Genomic DNA, 14,254 nt, shown 5'->3' on the forward strand with positions numbered 1-14,254 from the left:
CACAGCCAAGGCTTTGAAGTCAGTCCTAAAAATTAATTCCAGTTTTACAGCATTACAAACTATTCCATACCAAAATTCCGGATGAAATCTGCCACAGAAACATTCTCTTTCTCAGCTCATTAAAAACTCAACCCAGCATTTTGATAACATTCCACAATCATACTCTCAAAAGGCTCTGTTAAGTAGTACCTGAACAAACTTAAAGATGGCAAAGGCAGGAGCACTGTCTTCCGAATACAGGAAGCCTAAAATACTGAGGAGCTGGGTGTTAAAGCAGCTGTCCCCCAAGCCCAACAGGAAGCTGCAGAATATGGCCACGTTTTTGCTGAAGGAGAGAGCGAATCAAATTTAAAAGCCATTCATTCAAACAGCTTACACATCTATAAACTATTTGGCAGCCTAATTGGAAACTGAGAATGGAAGTTATCAATCTAAATCTCACTGAAAGAAACTAGGAATGCCTGGCTTGGCATAAAAAGAATAGTTCCATCAGATTTTAGTTTCTTGAATGTCAAGACTACTGGTACTGTTACCTGCAGGGAATTTTAGTCTGAATTAGAACCACTAAAAAAGCCTCATACTGGTACTTGGAGCCACAAAACCCACAAGGCAGAGACTAGAAGCTGATACACACATGGTGAGTTGATAAAATCTGCAGGAATATTAGAAAAATACCAGTTCATTCTGCAGCAAAACATTCCAGTTAAAGAAAAGTCACCTGTACTGGCACACACTGACATGGTTTAGGGGTAGACTTAGCAGTCCAGGGGTAAATGTTGGACTTGATGATCTTTGAGGTTTTTTCCAACCTTATTGATTCTATGATTCTAAATGCTTAGTTGCAAGTTAGCAGCTGTGCCTGCACAAACTGACAACACTATTTTCACTCAAATTGACAAAACAGCACTTCAAAAGGAAGTTGCAATGATAAGAAAGCTCCCTACATCCTTCCCCTAACACTTAGTGCTGTAAGACAGGCATAGCACAGCACCAGTTAGACCAAGTGGATTTGACAACAAGCATTGAAAGACTTTGGAAACCAGTGCAACAGCACAAGGCATGGAGTGTCTAAAAACACCTTCTCAGTGTTCCTGCTGTAGTACAACTGAACTCAACACTGTTTTAAAATAAACTGACTTCCTGACATCTAGTACAATAGTTGCTGGTCTCGTTAGTCAGGTTGTTCTGGCTAGATGTCAGGAATGGCAGTTCACAAGCAACATACTTGCTATCAAACATCCTAATGCTTTTAATTCTTATGCCATTCAAGTGCCTAAATTGGATGCACACTGGTAGAATATATAACTTCCACAAAACCAGAATTCCTAAAAGCTTTTTCTATGGAGTTAGCCACTACACAGAAAAGCAGGTTCAAGGAATTTTCTGTTAGAGGAACAAGCTGTTTATATACATTGAGTTATAGCAGCCAAAGGGAAAAGTTCACATACCTTGGAATCATGTATGCAATATCATCTGTTCCTTCCATAGGAGCAATAGGGGCATCATTTGGTATGTTGAAAAAAATTAAGTAAAAGGCTAAGAAGTGGACAATGATGCCGAGCACCACCACAGGGTTCCGGCCAAAGCGGTTCTTCTTGCTCAGCAAACCAAAGATCCCTCCACCTGTAGCAGTGGAAAAGTTGAATAATTAAACCAGAACTGAAGAAGTAAAAATAGAACCAAACTTAGAATACTGTAAAAAAAGTGCTGACAACTTACACTATAAAATTCCCCATGTTGGATAACTGAAAGATCAATGGACAAGTGCTTAGCTCTTAACTGCAAAAGCATGCACCTCTCTCTCTGCATGCATGTTGTTAGTAAACAGTGTTTTTTTGTTAAATATTGTAGTACTTAAGTTTAAGCAAAAAACAATTACTTAATTCAATTTTATTCAATATTACATCTCATTTAACACAAGCTAAACTCTTTAAAAGAAAGACATCTTTAGTGCAACAATTTATTAAAACATTAAGTTACAACATGACTTAAGTAATAAAAATGCAAACATCATAATGTTTAAAAACAGAATATAAAAAGGCTGAAAACTCCTCAATGACATCATAGTTCAGTGTTTCTCTCATGCCAAGATTTAGGTATTTCTGTTCTTCTTTTAGGGCCACGAGGAAGATCAGGGGCTGGAGCACCTCCCGTATGAAGACAGGTTGAGAACATTGGGGCTGTTCAGCCTGGAGAGGAGAAGCTGCGTGGAGACCTCAGAGCAGCTTCCAGTGTCTGAAGGGGGCTACAAGGATACTGGGGTACTCTACATCAGGGACTGTAGCGATAGGACAAGGGGTGATGGGTTTAAACTGAAACAGGGGAAGTGTTAGATGTAAGATTAGGTTAGATGTAAGGAAGAAGTTCTTCCCTGTGAGGGTGCTGAGACGCTGGCACAGGCTGCCCAGAGAACTTGCAAATGCTCCATCTCTGGCAGCGTTCAAGGCCAGGTTGGACAGAGCCTTAGGCAACATAGTCTAGTGGAAGGTGTCCCTGCCCATGGCGGAGATTGGAACTGGATAATCTTAACCCAAGTTGGATAATTTCCTAACCCAAACCAGTCTGGGATTCTATGATTTGTGCTAATCTAAAAAATGCAGACTCTTAGGATTCAATTAGTATGTCACCTCCTACTCCAGAACCACTTCACAGAGTGTGATGTGTAATTCACATGCAATAAGGAGCCACATTGCCCATTTTATTCCTATTATTTCAGGTTTTGTTCACATACACATTGCTGGAAGCTTGAAAGACACTACCTGTTTAAATACAAACCCCACTTTGACAACTATATCATCTTAATCCTTTTTTGTGTACAAAGTAGTAAATTTAGACTCACCCAAAATTTCTCCAACACCAATAAAAATACCAGAGAGCCCAATAAGGCTTTTTGCTTCGCTGCCAAACCTATTCACAGCACCAATGCACGTTCCATATACTCCAGAAAAGAAGGTTAATTCCACACCTTTGAAGGAAACCAAACAAACAATAAATGAACCATTACCAAAGTCATAACAAATCTTTATGTCTAAAGTCTGTTTTTCTCTACCATACCTTTCATGTAAATATATTTAAATGAGGTATGTGAAAGAGAATCAAACAGGGAATTTTAAACTATGCAATATAACATTCTCCTATGAGCTTAGGAAAACTATATCAGAAAGAACAGCATCACTAACTAGTGTCACAGGCACTTTGGGTCAGTGTTGTTGCTGTGGCACAACCTTCTAGCTAGTTTATACTTCTGCTTTTCAAGAACTTTGGAATTTCATCCAAGTGCCGTGTGAAATAACACTTAAAGTAACAGAAGAAAGAAAATAATTTCAGTGTAAGAATTGCCCCCTCAAGTCACGGCAGTCCTAAGAAAGTCCCCACATCCCAAATACCAATTAGGAGCTAAGATTCCTAAAATGGACTGTGTTGCTTTTCTACACATACATAATGAATAAAAACTGAGAAAGAACTGCTGCTTAAAACACTTATTTTTATTGCCATTACTGTGAGGAAAGGTGACAAAGCTGAGTCCAGTTTCCACTACTATAAGCAACCATCAGTATAAAAATACCTGTTTCTTTCATAAGAACTGTATTTAGAACAATGCAAACTTATGCCTAAACAAAGAAAAACAGCTCAAAAATAAAACTGTTTATAATTTACCTCCTTTGCCTTCTGCTACTGCAAATATATAGTACACCATATACACACATATATAGTCCAGGCTACCTGTATGGCACAGGAACTGCAGAGCTTCAACAAGGGTAAACTTTGAGCAGCCTTAATAATCTAACCATCAATTTTTATTAATAAAAGCTTTTGTGATTCACAGAACAAGTGTGATGAGGAATGACTGAGGAACCTTGGGGGGGTTAGTCTGGGGAAGAGAAGGTTCAGGGGGTACTTTATGACTCTCTACAGCTACCTCAAAGGAGGATAGAGCCAGGAGGGGGCTGGTCTCTGCTTCCAAGGAGAAAGTGATAACAAGTGCTTCAAAATCCATGTAGACAACACCCTCAGTGACATGGCTTAGTGGTAGCCTTCGCAGTGCTGGGGAACAGTTGGACTTTATGATCTTAAAGGTCTTTTCCAACCTATCTGATTCTATGGTTTACGGGATTTTGTATTTCCCTACATGAAGTGGCAATATTGACCAGGAGCCACCAGGTGGCAGCAACTGTTTTTCCCAAACTGGACTGCTTTTTTCCTGCTACCTGTAAACCCAAATTTAGGATTAATCAGGCCAAACCTGCCTGAACGCCTCCCCTTGTTACCTTGCTCACATCCCCACTGTGCTACAAGAGGAATTCAAGTTTAGTTAATCTGGGTTAACACAACACTGGAGATGCCATGAAGTAACCTGTAACTCAGTAAGTGCCTGGCACAAACTGACTTCATAGCTCACACCACTATTTCTCTACCAGAAGCTGACTGCAAACTTCAGCCGATGTTGTGGCACTGTTTAGAGTCTGTTCACATCTAAGTTTTTCTTTTCACCTACAAGAGCTAACAACAATTTTCCATAACAGTGACTCAGAGCTGAGGTTCTGAGTGTATCCTCCCTAAAACTTAATCTGATCATGAACAAAACTATTTCTGAAGCCAAATAAGTAGCAAGAAGCCCCCACAAAAATTCATTAAAAGATCTCAGTTACACTTTGAACATTTTAAGAGTATTTCTGTGGAAGAACCACTTCTATATGGCAAAACTAACTGTATTTGGTTTACAATTCATATCTTGGTCTAACAATGGCAGACCAGGATTAACTAGAAGTTGATAAGGAGAGCCTTGGCCACAGCAAATATTAATGACAAAACCAGTTGAAAACGGCTACATTTTCCCCAACAGAACCAAGACTAAAACAAAAACTGTTAGAAATCTCCCATGCCTTAATGAAGGTGACACAAAGTATAATGTACAAGCATTACTTTAATTCTTTATTTAGTTACTTTAATTGAACAATCTACAACCTACTGATAATGGAATGCCAACTGAGATAAAAGCCATTTTGTCTAACCCTCAATTTGGGACCCAGAGCTGTACTGAACCAAGAGTCACAACATCTGTCAGTACTTGCAGTCTTGGTGCACCCCTCCTCCCGTACAGAAATGTTCTTCAGAACACAGGAATGTTGTAACTTAGTCAAAGTTAACTGAAATATTCAAGTAATGTTTGCAGAGATATGGAACTGTAAACCTGCCCTGGGGTTAACATTCCGAACAATGCCCTGACATTACCACATTATACACTCTGCTTGCTCCATACCTGTGTATGCTGTTGTAACACTGAGCAGCATAATTTCTTTGGTGAAGCTCAGCTTTATAGATTTCTCTGTAAAGACATAATAATGGAAATTAATATAACTTCTGATAGCGCTGAGATAATCTACACTTTCTTCTGCTCTTTGCTTAAAGCAAAACCAGGTTAAAATTCTGCAAACTACGACTTCATTGAACTGAGAGCTGAAACTGACCCTGACCTGCCTTTTAAAAGATATGCTGCGATCTGAAATCTTTGTTTTGTAAGAAAATCAAGGAGGGAAATATTAAAGACAGGATACACAGCTTTCAATGAGCATACAATTTTCTGTTCATTGTGTATTTGTTCTCAGTCCATGGTGATTGTCTCCTAAAATTATACATAAATTCTCAGTGATGATCCTATGTTCTCAAAACAAGCTTAACAGTCACATGCAGACCACACCAAACTCCAAAGGAAACTCCAGGTGCTCCAGTTCAAATTCTTATTAAGTTCATTTGGTGAGTAAATAAAACAGTATGTAACCACTTCTTTATCTTGTCAGCAAAGTTTTTCTTTTTAAGCTTTTAAGCTTTTTTAAGCTTTCAAGTTCTTTTTGTGCTCATCTACATGAGCACAAAGATAAAGAAGCTGTTATAAAGAAGCTCATATATAAGGAAGCTGTTGATTTAGTTCCAGATCCAAGCTACTTTACAAGGAAGTACCCCTCCAAATTTCTCCAAGACTATACTAGTACGTAACTGAAGTGAAGTCTACTTCACTTTCTTTCCTTTCAGTCATCTGTTCATATGATACTGTCACCTGAAAGGAGTTTGGTGGTTCCCAGGCTTTTCCAGTTGCAAGCCCCATTTTGTCTAGGCTCAAAATCCCAAATAATCACATAGACAACTCAATTCCTCTCAGGCTTAAAACTCATCAGCCCTGTGTCCCTATGGGAACCATCATCTCCAGTCTGAAAGACATTATCATCCGGCAGTCATTCTTCCATCCCTGAAGGTCTATATTCAAAGGGGAATAACTGAAATGCATTCTTGACACCTTATTTGTTCACAATTTTTTCCTCTAAGTGATTAGTACATGATCACATTATCAGCAGAATGATGGAGAGCTGGAAAGGACATGTCAGTGTGTTTCAAAGCAACTCTTATGTGGAACAGTACTTACTGAAGGCAGCCAGTGCTCTTGTCATTTTGTTTTGTGCAGACCTGGGCAAATAAATTACTTGGTCAAAATGGAAAAAGAATAACCACAGTCTTGCTATGCTGGAAGGCAGATCAATTGATCCAATTTCCTGTACACTTTCTAGCCCAGCACTATATACTGGAATATGCTACTATATTATTAAATATTTCTAAGAATCTAAACTATTAACCAAAAAAACCCGTATTTCTGTGCTAGTGAATGCCATTCCAAAATTAACCTGCTTAACAGCATCTTTCTTCTGAGCTTTTCATAGTTTTAACCATTTTTTCACAGGCATATTTACTAATCTTTTTCTAACATTTCCATTGTTCTTTAAAGAAAGCAAAAATACTTAAACTGATGCTTCAGGCAAAGCTGTACTGAAGCTATCTGTGTACCTGTGTGTTTCTAGTGTATTTATTATTTTTAGGGTGGCATATATATATTCAGAGGAGATATGAAAAGCATATTTCAGTATGTTAAGGATAACCTATAAAAAGGGTTTTCTGCTTATTCCAGTCTTTAAACTGGGTTAAGGAGGAGAAGACAGACTATGAAAGGCAGATACATGTTCAATAATAATCGGAGGTAAAAGGTAGCTTTCCAAAGGCACACACTTACTGGAAAAGCAATGTGCAGTACTGCACTCCACCCTTGAGAATACATCATACAAAGAACATTCATTCTCACTTATTAAAGTACAGACGCTATTCTATTAAATCCAAAAAGTTCAGGTTGTTCACAACATTCATGTTTCCAGTGTAGAGGGGAAACTAAATGCATGATGCTCCAGTGAGGACCAGGAGCACAAACGTTAACAACATGTTCTTGCCACAAGCACTTACGAGCTGTCCCCTGGGATTTCATTAGTAGTAACTTCCTCCCCTGGAGCTTTTGTGTCCTCTTGTTTCCTAATCAGAAAGAACAGAACTGTGCCCACAAGACTGATAACAGTCAGAGCAATGAAGACAGTTCTGCGATCACTCTCTGTGGAAAAACAAATAAGACATAACTAGATGTGCAAAAGCAATTCAAAGACCTTAAAGAACTAATACAGACATACTCCAGAGCTGTTTAAAATGCATATTCATTTTCTAACCTACCTTCCACATGGAGCACAAGGTACTCAGCTGCTGGCAAATTCCTGTCTCAGTTTTATGATGCTAATAAAATTTCAGCATACTAAAGAGTGTCACTGGCATTTTCTGCCATGCAAAGGGTATGACCAAGGAGGAACGCATAAATTATTAGCAGAAGAAAGTACATCTTTCAAGACTTACATAATTCAAAGCAGACATAGCAAACTACCCCAAAGCCCTTCAGGTTTCTAAAAAAGCTCTTGAGCAGCACCAGAAATATTACTGCCATAACATCAGGAACTGCTAAGGCTTGTAAATTACAAAGGCCTTAAACTCACCAAAACCTCAGTAACTGACAGAGCATGTGATGTGCATCTACAGGAAAGTAACTGCTGCACTCACCACTTGTTTAGCACAATACAGAAGTCACTCCCATTTACAAATTTTAAGCAGGGGAAATAAAAAAAACCAAGAAACAGCTAATAGTGACTGAATTAGTGTATGGTTCTGCAGATACTGTCTATACTTATATTTATTTCCCCTTTAGCTTAAAGGTAAAATGTTACAAATATAACCTGTGTATGATTACAGGACAAAAAGAGAATATGAGCTTCACCTTGAAATGTCTGTAATATTTTCTATAGGTTGTAAAAGGAAGGAGGAATTGATTTTAAACACCATCAAACCTTCCAGTATCAACATTTTGTAATAAAGAGGAGTCTCAAGACATTTAAAAGTAGAGGAAAATGTAACAGCAGAACTCCCTCATAGTTAATTGCTCTGTTCTGTGGTTAGCAAGAGCAATGAAATTTGGAACACAGGGAATTTCAGGCCTACCAGGTTCAAAGTGTTTCTAATACTTTCAATAACACTTAAACCTTTTTGTTAGAGATGAAGGAATACGGAACATGATCTTCAAAAATCAATCTGTGCTGTGCTACCAAGCCTGTGTCTGTGGAGAGCCTGAAGTCAGATCTAACACCAGCATGAAGCAGACTATTCATCTCAACAGGGCAGTACTTCTGAAGGCTAATAACCATCATTTAAAAGACAACATCTTATTCCTGATTGACTAGAGCAGAAGTATCCTCATCTTTTAAATGTTAAAAAGAATTGACACTTCCAGTCGACATTTGACTTCAAGACTACAATAAGGAAAACTCTCACAGTCATTACATAACAGGAATGAACCCTATTTGTTTACAAAATGTTTGGTTTTTTCCAGCAATGTTCAGTTTTTATTATTACAATCTTAGATTTTGTTCTGTTTTCTTAGTCGATAACCCACCTACTTGCCTTGCTTATTTAAACAGTTGCCATAGATCTCTGCTTTAAAACCACTGAGTCTGAACAACTATCCAGCTTCTTAAGCATATAAAGTCCTGCTCTTCACAATCCCATCAGGAATTAGTCTTCATAAACTACGCCAAGAAAGGAAGACCAAGTTCTTAAACACTCTACCAGCAACGCTGCCAGTTTAAGCAGCAGCAGCCCACTCTCAGTGCAGCTGCACATCTCAGCCTCTGTTTTCCTACTCTACTTTGCACCACCACAGTGATTAGTGCAGCTGTGAACTGGGATAGTTTTTCTTTCTTTTCCTTTAAGTCACAGTTTAATCAATTTTAGTCTATACGGAGAACTTACTTTGGAATAGGATCATGTGCATATCAAACATACAGCCATTCCATAATACCCCTCCCCCAAAATATTTTCTGCCTAACTTTGCTATCTGTCATCATGAATGTTTCATTCTTTTTACTTCTATTTTGAATGCCAGAGAGTGACTTTTCATCAGGAAATGTAATGACAGGACAAGGGCTGATGGGTTTAAACTTAAACAGGGGAAGTTCAGGTTAGATATAAGGAAGATCTTTCCTGTGAGGGTGGTGAGGCGCTGGCACAGGGTGCCCAGAGAAGTGTTAAGTGCTCCATCCTTGACAGTGTTCAAGGCCAAGTTGGACGGAGCCTTGGGCAAACACGGTCTAGTGTGAGATGTCCCTGGCCACGGCAGGGGGTTGGAACTAGATGACCTTAAGGTCCCTTCCAATCCCAACCATTCCATGATTCTATGAAATGTGTATTTTGGCATAAGCATGTCTGTGCAGAGAAAATCCCAGAATAGCTATTGTGGAAAACCTTATTCTAAATTAGCACTGTGAAGACTTTCACAGACAGTATCCTAAAGGAAGGTACTCAAAAGTATACTGCATGCAGGAAAATAACATACACAATACAAGGACTAGGAGTACCATGGAACACTAAATGAAAAGCACACTCCAAAAATAGCTTTACAACAAATTAGGGGGAAAAAAGTCTGCTATTGAATAAGTTTCTTGCCACTTTCCAGTTCCTTACTTCATCATGCTACCATGTTTTAAAGGATGGCCTCCCATATAAGCAAGCAGTACTCACCTGATATGTGAGTTTTTCCTTGCCAAGCAAAGTATATATACAGGTTTCCAAAAAACAAGCTGTAAACAAAAAGGACAAAGGTGAACAGGACTTTCTGTGGTAAGATTAAGGGTGTAGCATCACAGTAATATTAATACTACGCAAAAACCAGTACTGTGCCACTGTGAAAGAAATAAAGACACTAATCCCTCTCCATGCAAACTACCTACTCTATACAAAGCTTCCAACACAGCAGAGGATTCTTCCCTGTACTGCTGGCTCTTCATTTCTAGCCATCAAGACACAAGTGGTAGCAAAAGCTAGGCAATCTGCATCTATATTGTTTGTCTTTCATTTTGAAAGGGTATAGGTTAGAAAGTGGACATGTTTCTGGAGGTAATGTTGTAATACTTCCTCGGAAGAGTCCTGAAGTATTGCTCCAGCACCAGTGTTAACAGCTCAAGGCAAGTTCTGTGTTGCTACCTAGTGTTTCCTAAAATCTAGTAACTCTGAATAAACAGTGATTCAAAACAGCCCGAGAGTCAAGTTACCTCATATAAAGCCATGCATTTACTCTCTGTAGAACACACAATTACTTGGGTTTGTGGAAATTGCTACTCTGATAACATACCAATAGGTTAATTATGGAACCTGAAACTCAGGGAACAGAAGCAGTATGCCACTGGCTGAGACATTATCAATGACCTCTAGTACAGACTCAAAAGCCTCAGCACCTTCAGCAATTCATTCCTCTCCTCATCTCCCACTATCCAGAACTGATGTATTAGAGGTGGTAGAAGGTCCCTCTCTTCAGGAACCATTTTTGGACCTATTGCCAGCAAATTTTGTTTGATCCCTTTCTGATCTTGCTGACACCATCCAACTCCACACCCTCCTGTGGCAACAAGCTGTAAGAGTTTAATCACCCATTGTATAAAGCAGCATCTTGTCTGTTTCAAGCCCGTCCTCTTCTGGTTTCACCAAACCACCTTGTTCTAGTGCAGCAGCATTTGGTGAGCAACAGTCCTACATTCAGCTCACTTGCTGAAAACCTCCATGTTCTGATGACATGGCATAACCCTCCTCAGCTGAGTCCCAGACTTCTTAGCCTCTCAAGTCAGCAACTCTACCTTCTTGTATGTTTTTGTTATTTCCCCCATACCTTAAATGCATTACACAAGAGCCATAAACCATATCCACACAAAATACTCAATAGCAGCAATACAGCACCCACTACTTTACTTGATGCCAGGACTTTTTTGGTTGCAACAGCACTCAAGCTTATCAGAGTACTATCAACAACAAGATCTCTTTTCTGACTATCAGGTCCAACTTCACTAGCTTCACTTCACCTTGTCAGTGAGCAGCAAGGTCTGGCTGCTCCCTCAAGGAAAAGGAAGGTAAAAGTCAAGGGGATAAAAGATCCAGCAAAGAAGGCACCTCAGCAGCTACAGCCCAGCCCCACAGTCCTTGAGAAAGGAAAGCAGGATCAACTAAAGTCTTGACCATCATAGAAGCTCGTGTTGCCAAGGCAGGTCTGAGGTCAAGCTGAGAAATCAACCCACAGGACAGAATCAGGTCCAGCAATCCCCACATAGGTCCACAGTGAGAAGACAGAACAAAGCCAAAATAAGAAATTAGCCTATAGACTGGATCAGCAAAACCCACAGCCAGACACATACATGGCTACAAGCAAGCTGAAGACCCAACCTCTTGCAACACAGCTCCAAAACAGCTGAATACCCAGAACTGAGTTTAAATGGGGTTCCTGGGCCCAAGGGCAGATGGGAAGGGTGTAGTGGAGGTGTCAGGTGAGATGGTTCAGGACCATTAGGGCTAATTAGAGCAATCAGGGTACTGACACTAATTAGCACAGCCCTCACAATCAACAAGATTTGTGTCACATATGTCAATGTTCCCCTAACAAATAGCACATTGAGAGCAGAAGTCTGCAATATGTAACTTTCATTCACTGTTCTATAATGCAGAATAGCAATAGGAATGCTCCCTCCCACCTCTTCCTCCCACTTGAGGTTGGAAGTAGGTGATGTTATGGTCCTTTCCAACCCAAACCATTCTGTGATTCACTGACTGTAAGGTAGCAGTGGAGTGGTTTTTGATGCTGTCTCCACTTACCAAAAAATGTAAAAAGTAGAATGTGTACACAACCAAATAAAGATTCACAAATAAAGCTTACCTGAACTGTAAGAGCGCCCAAAATACTCCACTGTTCCTTCCAATGGTGTTTTCATCTGAATTTACAGTCAAGCAATTTCCCTGTGCTGTCCACAGGACTGGAATAGATGGAATATATTGCTCAAGTAATAAAAATGTTTTACAGGTATATTCAAATATAGCAAAGAACAGTAAGCAGGGTAAGAACAATGCTTACCAGCAGCTGCAATCCCAATAAAAACAGAAGCAGTGTAGAAAGCCCATGTAGCAGGCTGGATAAAAACTGCAATGTATAGGCTGAAATAGAACATATCAGTTTATTGCATACAGATAAGTGAACAATGCTTTTGAACAATCAGATAGCTCACTTAGCTTAGGTTGTATGTGAAAAAAGGGAATCTTTACTCCACTAAGCATGTAGAATTTTATTTTCTACAGTCATTACCCTGAGACCACACCTGAACTCCAAAGTCTGGAAATGCTGGAGGAAAAATACACTCTGTTTCCAGCAGCTCTGCAGTTACACATCTACTGGTACAAACAGTATCTCTCCAAGATGCTTTGCTTAGCCTGTACTATGCCATGTATGGCATGGTAGCCTCAGATGTCAAAAAGACAAAGAATCATTTAAAAGGAAGCAGACAAAAATTCAAAAGTAATACTTACCTATAAAATACACCACTAACAACCATGGAGAGCTGAGGTTCTACTACTGCAACCACTGAGGGTGAGATAAGATTTGATGCAGAGAATACTCCATAAATGATGGACATGCTACAAAAATAAACAAAGATGATTAAGTACTTAAAACATAGGGTATAAGTGCAACTGATTTAGGAATGTTCACTTGATTCCAAAACACCAAGTTAAGTACATACACAATTTATGTAACTGCATAACCTTCATGGTCAAACATTTCCTTCCTTCCTTTATGTTACTGTCATCCATTGCACTCTGTATGTGAGTGTTTCTTGGATTGCTGAATAGGCTATTGCAGGCAAGCATGGTAATTTACAATACGCATTTGTCACACCGTGCCTCAACAATAGTTACTGTACTTTGTGCCTAGAACTTCTAGAGGAGAATGTTCCAGAGCCTCACTTGTCTCTCAGTGAGGTTTTTATGTTCTGCCAAATACACCACAGAAAATTTATATAGATGTATTTTCTGCCAACTACATTTTTAGTTTAAATGAAGATAATAACCCCTCAAAGCAGCAACCAGGTTCTCCTATATGACCAGTTAATTTGGGATACAAAAAGTCCCTGCTCACGCTTGACAAGTTTGAATCTGCCAGTGCAATTAAACAGAACAGCTTCTCATGGCTTTGCTTCTCGTTTCTGACTGCTTCTTTCACATTTATGTTCCAGTATCTCCTGGAAGCTTATCCATGCCACCTATCCTACACAAAGGTCTCTTCTCACAAGCAACAAGTGATAAGACAAGAGGAAACAGCCTCGAGCTGCACCAGGGCAGGTTTAGATGGAGATGAGGAACAATTCCTTCCCCAGAGGGTGCTCAGGCATTGGAACAGGCTGCCCAGGGCAGTGCTGGAGTCACCCTCCCTGCAAGTGTTCACACATCGTGTAGACAAGGCCTTCAGTGCCATGGGTTAATGGTGGCCTCGGCAGTGCTGGGGAACGGCTGGACTTGATGATCTTAAAGATCTTTTCCAACGTGGTTGTTTCTGATTCTATGATTCTAAAGGCAAATAAGCAAGACCTTAGTTAGTAGTTTTAGTTATTTTAAAACTTCCACATTCTTCCTTTCCTAAGATAAAATGCTGACAATGTGATGACCATATGGTAGGTTTTCTCCCTAGAAAGAAAACATGCAAAACAGATCTGTAGTTCAACTAGAAGTAATTCAAAGTAGAACTGGAGTGAATGTGAGAAGCCTGTTTAAAACTCCTTTAAGTATGTCACTAAATTGTGAAGGCAGCAGAATGCTACAATCTCTTGAGAGTATATCTCAACCAGATGGCATTATAACTGCCTTCACCCTTGCAAGGAGCAAAGTAAGATCTGTGTAAATTACCTTGTGTAGCCACTGCCATGGAAGTCCGTGCTGTTTAAATTTGTGATAACAGTTTGCTGTGAGGAGAAAATCATACATTGTCATATGCTAGAATATATCTTGTAGTCTGAGAACACTTGCATCAGTTTGAAGTCAG

General features: G+C 39.4%; 1 protein-coding gene across 10 annotated transcripts in view; it reads right to left on the bottom strand.

Moving 5' to 3' along the window:
- The window catches only part of MFSD11 (major facilitator superfamily domain containing 11), a 38,711-nt gene that overhangs the window by 19,807 nt on the left and 4,650 nt on the right, over positions 1 to 14,254 (bottom strand). For 8 of the 10 annotated variants that reach the window (XM_080629419.1, XM_080629425.1, XM_080629423.1 and 5 more), the window contains 11 exons: positions 14,119 to 14,174; positions 12,748 to 12,855; positions 12,299 to 12,378; positions 12,104 to 12,200; positions 9,928 to 9,986; positions 7,282 to 7,423; positions 6,419 to 6,459; positions 5,261 to 5,326; positions 2,840 to 2,965; positions 1,449 to 1,623; positions 190 to 325 (listed from right to left, as the gene is read on the bottom strand). In XM_080629419.1, coding sequence (XP_080485545.1) covers positions 190 to 325; positions 1,449 to 1,623; positions 2,840 to 2,965; positions 5,261 to 5,326; positions 6,419 to 6,459; positions 7,282 to 7,423; positions 9,928 to 9,986; positions 12,104 to 12,200; positions 12,299 to 12,378; positions 12,748 to 12,855; positions 14,119 to 14,174 — 1,086 coding nt within the window. The remainder of the gene's footprint in view (positions 1 to 189; positions 326 to 1,448; positions 1,624 to 2,839; positions 2,966 to 5,260; positions 5,327 to 6,418; positions 6,460 to 7,281; positions 7,424 to 9,927; positions 9,987 to 12,103; positions 12,201 to 12,298; positions 12,379 to 12,747; positions 12,856 to 14,118; positions 14,175 to 14,254) is intronic. The other 2 variants (XM_080629418.1, XM_080629426.1) reach the window with 1 other exon arrangement.

Source organism: Psittacula echo (genome assembly GCF_963264785.1).
Source record: "Psittacula echo genome assembly, chromosome: 14".
Lineage (NCBI taxonomy): Eukaryota > Metazoa > Chordata > Aves > Psittaciformes > Psittacidae > Psittacula > Psittacula echo.